The following is a 13,421-nucleotide window of genomic DNA, read 5'->3' on the forward strand; positions in this document are numbered from 1 at the left end:
CTACAGTCATGCCAGTGCACTCCGGCCTGCGTAACAGAGCAAGACTCTGTCTCAAAAAAACAAAATAAAACAAACAAAAACCACAACAAAACGCTGCCCAATTTTTAAAATTTCATTCATTCCCAATTCCAAATGTTATCACCAACAGGCACAATATTTAAGATCCAATCTAGATGTTAATATGGCAAGATGTTGTCCATAATAATTAAAACAAAACATCTCAGGATACAACCATCTCTTTTCTTTGTGGCAAAACCCCTATACCAACAGTAAAAATCTCACTTGTGCTGGAATTAACTCAAAATCTGACCTGATTAAAGAAGAGAGGCAGGGTGTGAATAAGACGCTCGGGGAGACCCTCTCCAATAAATGCCTTTGGAGGCAGATCTCGCTCCTAGTATGAGCTGTCTGTGAAAGCCAGAAGAGAACCTACTGGAGAAGAGGTGTGGAATTTACTTTTACTTTTCAAATTTCTACAAAAGGGCAGAAATAAGAGAGTAAGTTCTGGGAGTAATGTATTCATTCGACAAGTGTTGTCTAAGGTCAACTCTATGCACACGGTACGTACTTGTGGACACGGGGTCTCTGCCCCGGTGGCAGTAAGTAAAACTTAAAATGTCAATACACAGGATACAGAAATGACAATCTTTGTTTTCCTGAATAGAACAAGAATGCTGCTGACTTGATGGTGAAGAGCGTTTCAGGCATTGACTTACCCAACATCTCAGGTTCTGCAATGGGTTTATTTTTCCCATATGCTGTGGGTTTTGTTTTCCCATTTTCCACCTTTTTCCACCATTGGCAACCACCATTTGAATTCTACTCTATTTCCACGTGTTCAGTCTTTACAGATCCCTCATTGTTGGGGAACAGTCTCAACATCACCCATAGGGTATCTGAAGTCTGGTGGCGATAAAGGAATGAGAAGAGACTGGTTAAGATTTCATAAAGGTGGGAGCCAGAGGGCAACATGGAGACTGCAAAAGACCCCGCGCTGTGATCTCCACACTATTTATTGAGTACAATCACTTAGATCTAAGAAGCAGATGTTCAGGGCAAAACAGTTCAGAAAGGGAGGCGGTGGGTCATAGGTGTAATCCATAGCAATGGAGGTTTAAATGAATATCCGTTGTGCTCAAATAGCGTATCTTTAACTTATCCGAGAGTAGCTAGTGGGAGCGGGCTTAACTAGGAGACTGCACGTCAGTTCACATTCCAATGCTTCAAAGGAATGTCTTTCTCCTTGAACACAGTGTTTATAGATAAGACAGCAGGTCTCGCTCCGAGCCTGGGAACATCATGGCAATTAGGGAAATAATGGCTTTCCTCCTCAGAGCCCTCTTGTGGCTTTCCACAACGTATTGTCCCATGTTTTTGTGGCCAGTTTATACAGGTACCCCACAAGCCCTTTTCCCACCCCAACGTGAGTGCGATCATACAGTGTTTATCTTGCTCTGTCTGATTTATTTCATTTAGCATGATGCCCTCAAGGTTCATCCATGTTGCAAATGACAGGATTTCCTTTTTTTTTTTTTTTTTTTTGAGACGGAGTCTCGCTCTGTCGCCCAGGCTGGAGTGCAGGGGCGCAATCTCGGCTCACTGCAAGCTCCGCCTCCCGGGTTCCCGCCATTCTCCTGCCTCAGCCTCCGAGTAGCTGGAACTACAGGCGCCCGCCACCGCGCCCGGCTAGTTTTTTGTATTTTTAGTAGAGACGGGGTTTCACTGTATTAGCCAGGAGGGTCTCAATCTCCTGACCTCGTGATCCATCCGCCTCGGCCTCCCAAAGTGCTGGGATTACAGGCTTGAGCCACCGCGCCCGGCCTAGGATTTCCATTTTTATATGCCACAATTTCTTTATCCCTCTGCCAACAGACATTTAGGTTGTTTCCATGTATTGGTTATTGTGAATACTGTTGCCATCAACGTGAGAGTGCAGACGTCTCTTTGACAAAATGATTTCATTTCCTTGGTATTTATACCCAGAAGTGGGGTTCCTGGGTCCTATGGTGATTCTATTTTTAATTTTTTGAGATTTCTACTCTTTTCTGTACTGGTTGTACCAACTTACATTCCCAGCAACAGTCTCTGAGAATTGCCCTTTCTACACACCCTCACTAACTCTTCTTATTCTGTCTTTTTTATCATGGCCATCCTAACAGATGTGAAGTGATATCTCACGGTGGATTTAATTTGCATTTCCCTGGTGATCAGTGAAGTTAAGCACTTTTCTGAGTACCTGTTGGCCATTTGTGTTGTTCAGAGCCATTTTGACTCAGGTTTTTGCCCATTTTAAAGTTTAAATGTGCCCAATTGAAAGAAAGTTAGTTGTTTTTGTTTTGTTTTCTTTTCACTATTGAGTTGTATGAGTTCCTTATATATTTGGATATTAACATAATATCAGATATAGGTTTGAAAATATTTTCTTTCATTCTCTAGGTGCTCTTTCCATGCTGTTGCTTATCTCCTTGGCTGTGCAGAGGCATCTCAGTTTGAAAGTCTAACTTATTTTTTTTTGCTTTCAGTGTGGTATCATGCTACAGGTTTCGTGCCACATCTTGTTGGACAGCTGCGGGAGTGGAGAGTCTACAAATCCAGGCCAGAGACGTCTATCTGAAACATAACATGAACGACATATGTAATTATAAATGTATTTTCTAGTAGCCACGTAAGAAAAATGAAACGAGTCTAGTTAATTTTACTCACACAATGTCACCATTTCAACATGCAATCTAGTTTTAATGGTTTTCAAAAAGATAGGTTACATTTTATTTTTCTCATTATGTCTTCAAAACTGAGTGGGCATTTTATGTTCTTAACACATTTTAATTCAAATAAGCCTCATTTCAGGTGCTCAGTAGCCACATGTGGCTGGTGGCTGTTACATTGGGCACCTCAGGTATAGACCCTTTCACCAGTGCAAAGCCTCATGGAATCAAGTCCTTTATTCTAGCTGGTCTTTCTTTTAGTTTCCTTTTTCTTTTAAGACTTCGCTCTTGCTGCCCAGGTTGGAGTGCAATGGTGCGATCTCGACTCCCTGCAACCTCTGCCTCCCGGGTTCAAGTGATTCTCCTGCCTCAGCCAACCGAATAGCTGGGATTATAGGCATGTGTCCCCATACCTGACTCATTTTGTATTTTTAGTAGAGATGGGGTTTTTCCCTGTTGGTCAGGCTGGTCTCGAACTCCCGACTTCAGGTGATCCAGCTGCTTTGGCCTCCCAGAGTGTTGAGATTATAGGCGTGAGCCGCCGTGCCTGGCCTGTAGCTGGTCTTTCAAATATTAGAAGTTCATGAATGTAAGTCATTTATATCTGTACCAGCTGGGCAACATAGCCAAGCCATGTCTCTACAAAAATTAAAAAACACTATCCGGCCGGGCGCGGTGGCTCAAGCCTGTAATCCCAGCACTTTGGGAGGCCGAGACGGGCGGATCACGAGGTCAGGAGATCGAGACCATCCTGGCTAACACAGTGAAACCCCGTCTCTACTAAAAATACAAAAACTAGCCGGGTGAGGTGGCGGGCGCCTGTAGTCCCAGCTACTCGGGAGGCTGAGGCAGGAGAATGGCGTAAACCCGGAGGCGGAGCTTGCAGTGAGCTGAGATCTGGCCACTGCACTCCAGTCCAGGCGACAGAGCAAGACTCCGCCTCAAAAAAAAAAAAAAAAAAAAAAACACTATCCAGGCATGACGGTACATGTCTGTAGTCCTAGCTACTTGGGAAGCTGAGGCAGGAGGATCGCTTGAGCCCAAGAGTTCAGGGTTACAGTGGGTTATGACCATGCCACTGCACTCCAGCATGGGTGACAGAGTGAGATCTTGTCATTAAAAGAAGAAAAAGAGACGAAGCAAAGATAAGTATTGGAGAGAACTGGGGAAATGGAGACATTGTACCCTGTGAGGAAAAGGAGGCCGTTGTATTCTTATGGTGGAAATGTAATTAGTGTAGCCTATTAGTGTAGTGTAATGTGTACAATTACATAATTAGTGTACACTAATGTAATTAGTGTAATTAGTGTATGGAAAACAGTATGGAGGCTTCTAAAAAAATTAAAAATGGAATTACCATATAACCCAGTGACTCCACTACTGAATATATATTGAATGGAAATTAAACCAGTATGTTGAAGAGATGTCTCTTCATGTTTATTGCAACATTATTTGCAACAACTAAGATACAGAAACAGCCCAAGTGTTCATCAATAGATGAACGCATAAAGATTATGTGATATGTGTACACAATGGAATATTATCTTCAAAAAGGAGAAAATTCTGTCATTTACAACAACATGGGTGAATCTAGAGGACATTATACTACATGAAATAATCAGACACAGAAAGACAAATACCACATGATCGCACTCATATGTGGAAAGTAAAACAAACAAATAAAAAGTTCATTTCATAGAACCAGAAAGTAGCTTGAGCTTCCCAGGGGGTAGAGTGAAGAGGAACATTGGGGAGGTGCTGGTAAAAGCAAACATCCCTGCAAGCATTTATCCTTTGTGTCACAAACAACCCGATGACACTCTACATTATTTTAAAATGTATAATTCAGTTATTACTGATGTTAGTAACCCTGTTGTGCTATCAAATAGCACATATCAAATAGCAGGTCTTACTCATTTTTTTCTATTTTTTTTTTTTTTGGTACCCACGATCTGTCCCCACCTTCCCCGAATTCCGCTATCTTTCCCAGCCTCTGGTAACCATCCTTCTACTCTCTAGATCCATGAGTTCCATTGTTTCAATTTTTTAAATTGCTTTCTTGAAGCTTTCAGTGAAATCACTTCCTTCCTCAATTTTAAATAATTCTGGGGCTGGGCGTGGTGGCTCATGCTTGGAACCCCAGCAAGCTTGTAACCCTCAGCCTTTGGGAGGCTGAGGCGGACGGATCACAAGGTCAAGAGATCGAGACCATCGTGGATAATATGGTGAAACCCCGTCTCTATTAAAAATACAAAAATTAGCTGGGTGTGGTGGTTCACACCTGTAGTCCCAGCTACTGTAGAGGCTGAAGCAGGAGAATCGCTAGAACCCAGGAGGTGGAGGTTGCAGTGAGCTGAGATTGCACCACTGCACTCCAGCCTGGGTGACAGAGCCAGATTGTCTCAAAAAAAAAAAAAAAAATTCTGATGTTATTGCTCTATATTCCCAATTTATGGGACTATTTTCAGAATATTCCTTCCTCTCTTTTCAGAAATGCTTCCTCTGAGTGCAAATTATCCAGAATAAAGAACGGAAGTCTTCCTCCAAGGACAGGCACAGAAGGGAGGGCTTCATATAGACAAATTAGAATACACCTGTGAAGGTTGCAGACATCAGGGATATCGGAATTTTGAGGTGGGGAAGATGGCTTCAAATGGGGGTATTTTCCAGACTAAAAAGACATAAGGTCCAAAGTAGTCAGAATGGTTGAATTTTAGATTATGGGACGACAAGACTTCTGATGGAATTATGATGGTCATTATTTGGAAATACGACACAGCACTGAGAAACGTGCCCAGTTGGAAACATAGTAAAGAGCACCCATGACCTACCTTCAAGTTTTTATTCCACAGCTGATTATGACTTTGATTCTGAAGTTATATTAAAAAACACACACATAAAAAACTTTTAAAGTCAGCTCTTTGGCTACCCCATCAGGATCTTCACATAATTGCCAGAAACAGTCATTCCTCACCAGAAGTGGCTGGGGTGTTTTGCAGTAGGGATACAATGTTTTCCTCATCGGAGAAGCCCCAGACTGTCCATGTAGACGATTTCACTGATACTGCAGATGCCGTAATACTGCCGTCTCAGGCCCGGGAACCCTGTCCCTGTAACTATCAACTTGGCTTTTCCTGACTGACGCTTCTCTACACGGCGTTTGTTGCCATGACCAGCCAGGTGAGTTCTTCCTTATGGTTAGGGCAAAAAAAAAAAACACAAAAAAACAAATGAGGGGTTTCACAAAGGAGAGCTCCTAGATTTGGTCAAGCAATCACATTGGGCTGGACAGGGCTACCCTGCCCGGTTCTGAGCTACCCCACCCATGGCCTGGCTGGACTGGCAGGGGGCCATGTGCTGGGGAGTGGTCAGAATGGGGCCAGAATGTTCAGGTTCACGGCAAATCTCTGTGCCCTAAAAACGCTGACGTTGAGAGAAAGAAAGATGGGTTCTTCTTATAAACTAAGCCAAACGTGGGTGGTGAGAAGCACTGAGCTTCTCTCAGCTGTTAAAGAGGCGTCTGCTTGTGACATTGGACGGGGCCCTGGGATTGGAAACCACTGGTGCCAACCACGTAAGCCTCGGGTTCTATGACACACGTATTGGGACAGGGCATGGAGAACGTAGCCTTCCTAAGTGGGATGCTGAAAGACAGGTTCCTTCACACACTGAAGGCCCTTAAATTACTGAACTGAGAATGGGCCAGGAAAACCTTACCACCGTCCCGAGGGAAGGCAGCAGAGCTACTTGCTGGGCAAGGATCCAATTGGAAAAAATGTTAAAAGTAACTAACACCCGAAATCAATCCCATGAGTGTGCTGGGAATCCTAATATGCCGTTCTCTAATTCTTAGTAGAAGAATTTCTCACCCAAGGCATAGGCATAAATGCAGTTCCATGAAACGGGGTATTTTGGGAGACTTTGCTCGAGGCAAACCATTCCACCGGGTTAGAGTTTTCCGCAGTTGAGGTTCCTGCTGTTCCCAAGGAGAACATAAATCCTGCTCGTGATTGGTTCAAAAGAAATACATGAAAGAAATGTTAGGGATAAATGTCCCTTGAACAAGAGTCCACAGAGTTGACAAATTGGAGAATAACCCCTCCCAAAACTGTGAGGACATTTTAAAAGGATTTGTAAAAAGAAACTAATCAAAATAATGATATATGAAATAAATATCTCATATATGCATGTGTTGTGTGTGTGTGTGTGTGTGAACACAAACATATGGCAGGTTGCTATAGCTCCCAATCAATAAGCAAATGTAATGTGCAAGGATTTGTAATAAAATATGGGTCACAACTTAGAGTCGTGTGTTTTTACATTTGCCTTATGAGACCAAAGGAATTGAGAGCTGGGAATGTGCCTTGGCTTAGGGTTCAAAATAAGAGCTTCTAGAAAACGCCAGAAACGATTCCTGAGAAAATGATTAAACAAAAGACCAATTAATTTAAACACCTAAATGTAACCAAGTCCCCTTCCATACTACCCCCAATAAGCTAATTTTGCCTTCTCACTGGTCAAAGTCTGAGACTCATGTAATATCAGGAACATTTTTGTACATTTTTCAAAAGAGAAATGAATCTAACTTTATATATGTGGTGATGTATGCAAAGTAGTAAGATTATAACTCTATTTTTTACTTTAATGTTGGATAATCTCAGTAACAGAAAAAACAGGACTTTTATTCGCCGACTGATGGCCAGTCAACAGTTTTGGAGTTTTCATATCAGATTTCTAAATAAGAATTTTCACACTATGGAGAAAATTGCTTTGTGAAGGAGTGTGGTCTAGAAAGTGTGATTTTCATAAAGGTTTCTGAACAGGTTTAACTGACTTCCTTGATTGAAATGTGAGGAGATTTTGCTTGATGATTAAAAACTGACACTGGTCCCATACATTTTAGAAGAATTAATAATGTTGCTCAGTGTTAAAAATTCCAGTTGCTTCTTACCACCAACAGACATAATATTCGAGATCTAACCTAAAAGGATTATATGGCAGTATTTTGTTTATATTAGTTAGGAAAAAATCTCAAGATACAATCGTCTCCTTTCACTGTCAAGAAAACCTGATGCCAAAAGCATAAAAAGTTCTCCCTTATGCCAGAATTAAATCAAAGCTAATTGGATTAAAAAGGAGGGACAAGGTGGGAATAAGGTGGGTGAATAAACTCTCTCCTATAAAAGCACCCTGTAGGGCATTCTGTCTCCACATTTCGGTTGTACCTGGAAGAATTTGGAAGCCAGAAGGGACCTCATAGGGGAAGAGGTGAGTTCAAGCCTGTGGAATTTATTTATATGACTCAGATTTCTGCAAAGGACAGAACGAAGAGAGTAGTCTGGGAATGAAGTAATTTCCTAATTAAGTAAGTGTTGTCTGAGGCCAGCTGCATGCCATGAACATTGTATAAACCTGGGGACGCTGGGACCTCTATTCCTACCGCAGTAGGTAGGACTTTGATTTTCTCTACCTGGGCTCAAAGACATGACAATCTTTCTTGAATGTCATCAGAATTTGGTAGACTTCATGAGATGGTGCATAGAGTTTCTGCCATTGACCCATTGAACCCCCAGATTCTGCTATGGATTTTATTTTCCAAACGTCCCCTCCCTCTGGCATCTGGGAAGCACCATTTTGATTCCACTCTCTGATTTTATGACTTCAGTGTTTTTAAGTTCCTAGTAAGTTAGATCATTCAGTATTTATTGCTTTCTATCTGACTTATTCCACTTAGCAAAATGCCCTCAAGTTTCATCCATTTTTAAGGATGTATAATATTTCATTGTATATATAGCACAATTTCTTGATCTATTCTTCCAACATTATCGAGTAAAAGGGATTTGCTGTCCAATGCTCTAGGAGTGAATAGGATGACATGGAGATTTTTGAGAAAAGAAAAGCATTACATTGAATTCAAATCCTAGGCGGACAGGAGTCGAGCTCTAATCTGTCGTCTCACACTGGCTTCAAATCAGCATTTATTATAAAATGTTCAGAGGGCCTGGCATGGTGGCTCATGCCTGAAATCCCAGCAATTTGGGAGGCTGAGGCAGGCGGATCGCTTGAGCTCAGGAGGAGGAGACCAGTCTGGGCAACACAGCGAGACTCCATCTCTCCAAAAACACAAAAATTAGCTGTGTGTGGTGGTGCAGCCCTGTGGTTCCAGCTACTCGGGGAGGCTGAGGCAGGAGGATCATCCGAGCCCAGGAGGTTCCAGGCTGCAGTGTGTACAACATGCAGTGGAAATTCAGGCTGTGATGTCAGCAAGCTTGTTCTGCACAGACTCCAGCTGGCCATATTGATTCCAGTCAATTTCAGCCAGTTCTTTTGTTTCCTAAACAGCGGGAGTTTCAGTGTTTCAGCAAAGTTGTTTCTTTTGTTTTCTTTTTTTCTTGTGAGACAGGGTCTTGCTGTTGCCTGAGCTGGAGTACAGTGGCGCGATCTTAGCTCACCGCAGCCTCTATCTCCTGGGCTCAAGTGATCCTCCCACCTCAGCCTCCCGAGTAGCTGGGGCTACAGGTGTGTGCCACAATGCCCGGCTAATTTTTAAAATTATTCGTTGGACGGGTCTCATTATGTTGCACTGGCTGGTCTCGAACTCCTGGGCCCAAGCAATCCTCCTGTCTTAGCCTCAGAAAGTGCTGGAATTTGCAAGTGTGAGCCACTGCAACCAGCCAAGTTGTTTCCCTTCTTATCTGCCATCCTGCACACTCAAAAATTTCTGTTACTGGTTTCTTTAACACTGTTTTTTTTTGAGATGAAGTCTCACTCTGTCACCCAGGCTGGAGTGCAGTGGCGCGATCTCAGCTCACTGCAACCTCCGCCTCTTGGGTTCAAGCGATTCTCCTGCCTCAGCCTCCTGAGTAGGGACTACCGGCGCCCGCCACCACACCTGGCCGTTCTTTAACTCTTTGGGGCACAATTTCACCAACAGAAACTTGGGTCCTTTCCATGTTTTGCATATTGGAAATAATGCTGCAATAAACATGGGAATGCAGATATCTTCTTGACATAATTTACTTCATTTTCTTTGTGTGTATACCCGGGAGTGGGATTGCTTGATCATAGGGTAGTTCTATTTTTAATATTTTGAGGAATCTCTCTACTGTTTTTTATACTTGTAGTACTAATTTACATTCCCATCGATAATGTACCAGGGTTCCCTTATGTTCACCCCCTCAGCCACACTTGTCTTTTGGATCACAGTCAATTTAACAGATGTGTGGTAATATCTCATTGTGGTTTTCATTTGCATTTTCCTTGTCATGGGTGAAGTCGAGCACCTTTTCCAGCACCTGTTGGTACATACAAACACATTCAAATGTGTTCTTTACAGAAATATCTATTTAGGTCCTTTGGACATTTTTGTTTTGAGACATAATGTCAGTCTGTTGCCCAGGCTGGAGTGCAGTGGCACGATCTTGCCTTTGCTCGTTTTATAATCGGAATGTTAGTGTTAGGGTTTTTTTTTTTTTTCTTAGTATGAGTTCCTCATATATTTTGGATATTAACCTAATATCAGATATATAATTTGCAAACATGTTTTCCATTCTGTAGGTTTTCTTGTCGTCTCCCTTGTTTCCTTCACTATGCAGAATATTTTTTGTTTGACATAGTCCAACTTATTTTTGCTTTTTGTGTAATATAATGCTGTAAGTTTCATGCCACATCCAGGTGGAACAAATACTATGCCATGGGGGTTTTCGAGAAAAGAAAAGCTTTATATTGAAATTCAACTCCCAGGGAGAGTATGAGGAGTCCAGCTCTAACCTGCTTCTCATACTGGCTTCAAATCACCATTTATTAGAAGAGGTTCAGAGGACCTGGCATGGTGGCACGTGCCTGAAATCCAAGCACTTTGGGAGGCTGAGGCAGGTGGATTGCTTGAGGTCAGTAGATCAGCCTGGGCAACATAGTGAGATCCCATCTCTCCAAAATACAAAAATTGGCTAGGCTTATTATGGAGGTTGACGGTCTCCAGTGCTGTCCAATATAAACATAATGTGATCAACATACATAAGGATAAATTCATTGTCTAACAGCCACATAAATCAAGCAAAATGAAATAAGCCTAAGTAAGTTTAACAAAATATAAGCATTTCACATGTAATACAGTTTTAAGATTCTCTAACAGATAGTTTACATCTCCTTTAGGTCTTCAAAATTTAGTGTATATTTTATACTCACCACACATCTGAATTTAGATAAGCCCCACTTCAGATGCTCAGTAGCCACATGTGACTGGTGGTTAGCATATTGGATAGCTCAGCTGTAGACCCTTTTGCCACTCAACTCAAAGCCTCATACCAACCCATGGCCTTCATTCTAGTGAGTATTTCCAACATTGGAAGTTCCGGGCCCTGATCATTTATATTTGTACTTATATTGTATCTTCATTCCCTAGTACTAGTGCTTTACGAAGAGTAGGCGAGGATGTCTTCATGCAGGTAAAGATGAAAGTGTCCCAAGAAATTTACATGAGTCCCATTCCACTCATGTAAAATCTAATCCCATGCCTATTTATTCCCAGGCAGTGGCCATGGCTGAACACTTTAAAGCAGCAAGCAGTTGTCCTATCTGCCTGGATTATCTTGAAAACCCCATGCACCTGATATGTGGATACATCTGTTGCCTCCGATGCATGAACTCACTGTGGACGGGGCCCGATGGGAAGGGGGTGCTGTGCCCTTTCTGCCCGGTGGTCTCTCAGAAGAACGACATCCGGCCCGCTGCCCAGCTGGGGGCGCTGGTGTCCAAGATCAAGGAACTAGAGCCTAAGCTGAGAGCTGCTCTGCAGATGAATCCAAGGATGAGGAAGTTCCAAGGTAAGGAATCTGCACTACCATAAAGGGCCTTGGAAAAAGCAGCTTTTAAATGTTTTTCCTTTCAATACGGGCATCAGCTGAAGTCTGCAACCTACGTTTGTGATCCCAAACATCAGCGGTTGTCAGCGCTCAGTATATTCACAGGATCTGTGCCAACTGATAATTATGAGAGCAAACTATCGTCTCCTCCTTCATCCATCCTATGCACTAAGAGGGAGAAAAACGTTTAATCAAAATATTGAATAACTTTAACAAGAATTTTTACTATGACAAAGGTGGGCTTGTTGCAATTCTATTCATACAGTCTATACGTAAAATTTGACTTAATCGGGGGGCCAGGGAAATTCCTAAGGAAAAAATAGGATCTGAGAATGAACGTGGAACAAAAGAAATGACAATGAATAAAATCTTTGGGTCTGTGCAGAAGGGCAGAGGGAGTCTTTAATGTACGTCTTTGCTGAACTACTGGGTCTTCTTTCCACAGTGGATATGACCTTGGATGTGGACACAGCCAACAACTATCTCATCATTTCTGAAGACCTGAGGCGTGTCCGGTGTGGGAATTTCAGACAGAACAGGAAGGAGCAAGCTGAGAGGTTCGACTCCGCACTGTGCGTCCTGGGCGTCCCTCGCTTCACTTCCGGCCGCCATTACTGGGAGGTGGACGTGGGCACCAGCAAAGTGTGGGATGTGGGCGTGTGCAAGGAATCGGTGAATCGACAGGGAAACGTACTCTCTTCAGAACTCGGCTTCTGGACTGTGGGTTTGAGAGAAGGACAGATCTACTTTGCCAGCACTAAGCCTCTGACGGGCCTCTGGGTGAGCCCTGGTCTACACAGAGTGGGGATTTACCTGGATATAACAATGAGGGTCATTTCCTTCTATAATGTCGGTGATGGGTCCCATATCTTCACATTCACTAAAATTTCTGCTACCGAGCCACTGCGTCCATGTTTTGCTCATGCAGATACAAGTCGTGATGATCACGGATACTTGAGTGTGTGTGTAATTAATAATGGCATTGCCAGTTCCCCAATTTATCCTGGGCAAGGCAACTACCCACTTGAACACAGAAAACAGTAAGTGGCCGTGTGCTCATGACCAAAGGCGAGAACTTCTCTGCTTAGTCCACTTATGGTTCAAAGGTATGGAAGAAAAATGTGGGTCTTTCAATGAATTCTGAGCTCTACTTGTATTGCTGATGAAAAATTGCATATGAAATATAAAGTAGTCCTTTTTTGTAATTCATGCTTATGTTTCTTTTACAATAAACGTTTAAAATTTTCAGATGAATTTGCAAATGTTTTTCTTTTGCTTTGCTGTAAGATCAAGTAAATGTGTTATGGAGGTTATAAACTATATAATAATATAAATGTGACCCCCCCCCCAAATTAATTGACTTTCTAAATGACAAGGAAACACTGCTTGTTAAACTGGTAAAAGTATGTGCCTGTATGTGTTCAGTTTTACCCAACCACTGGAAAACACACATTCATCTCCAGTTCACATTGAACATTCGCTAGCATAGACAGATGTGGCCATAAGACAAATCACATTGACATGGAAAATTGAAATATACACGCTGTTCTCAAATGCCAACAGAATTAAATTAGAAATCAGTAACAAGAAGAAATCTGTAAAATCTCCAGACACGAAAATTAAACATCCACTTCAAAATAAAATACAGATCAAAGGCAAACTTATAAAGGAAATTATAAAATACCTTGAGCTAAATGAAAGTAAATGCACAATATCACAAAATTTATAGATGTAGCTGAGGCTTAGAGGGAAATTTATAGAAATAGACACTGATAAAATCAAAGAAAATACCGTCATCCGTGATCTAGCTTCCATTTTTAAGTGAGCAAATGCAGTGACAAATTAGGTAGAA

The 13,421-nt window shown here is 42.1% G+C and overlaps 1 protein-coding gene across 1 annotated transcript; it reads left to right on the forward strand.

Annotated features, from left to right (window-relative positions):
- The first annotated feature begins 11,244 nt into the window (after positions 1-11,244).
- On the forward strand, positions 11,245-12,687 carry LOC117091777 (ret finger protein-like 4A). Its single transcript, XM_033224553.1, has 2 exons — positions 11,245-11,530; positions 12,015-12,687. Exons 1-2 carry the CDS (start codon positions 11,245-11,247, stop codon positions 12,611-12,613), a joined length of 885 nt encoding a protein of 294 aa, XP_033080444.1. The 3' UTR covers positions 12,614-12,687.
- The last annotated feature ends 734 nt before the right edge of the window (positions 12,688-13,421 follow it).

Source organism: Trachypithecus francoisi, unplaced genomic scaffold, assembly GCF_009764315.1.
Source record: "Trachypithecus francoisi isolate TF-2019V2 unplaced genomic scaffold, Tfra_2.0 Lachesis_group12, whole genome shotgun sequence".
In the NCBI taxonomy this organism is placed as follows: Eukaryota; Metazoa; Chordata; class Mammalia; order Primates; family Cercopithecidae; genus Trachypithecus; species Trachypithecus francoisi.

What these genes read in the sequence shown, in the direction of transcription:
- LOC117091777 (XM_033224553.1), top strand. Translation starts at nt 11,245, where the DNA reads ATGGCTGAACACTTTAAAGCAGCAAGCAGTTGTCCTATCTGCCTGGAT. An exon ending in AAGGATGAGGAAGTTCCAAG is followed by an intron (nt 11,531 to 12,014) that starts GTAAGGAATCTG and finishes TTCTTTCCACAG; the next exon opens with TGGATATGACCTTGGATGTG.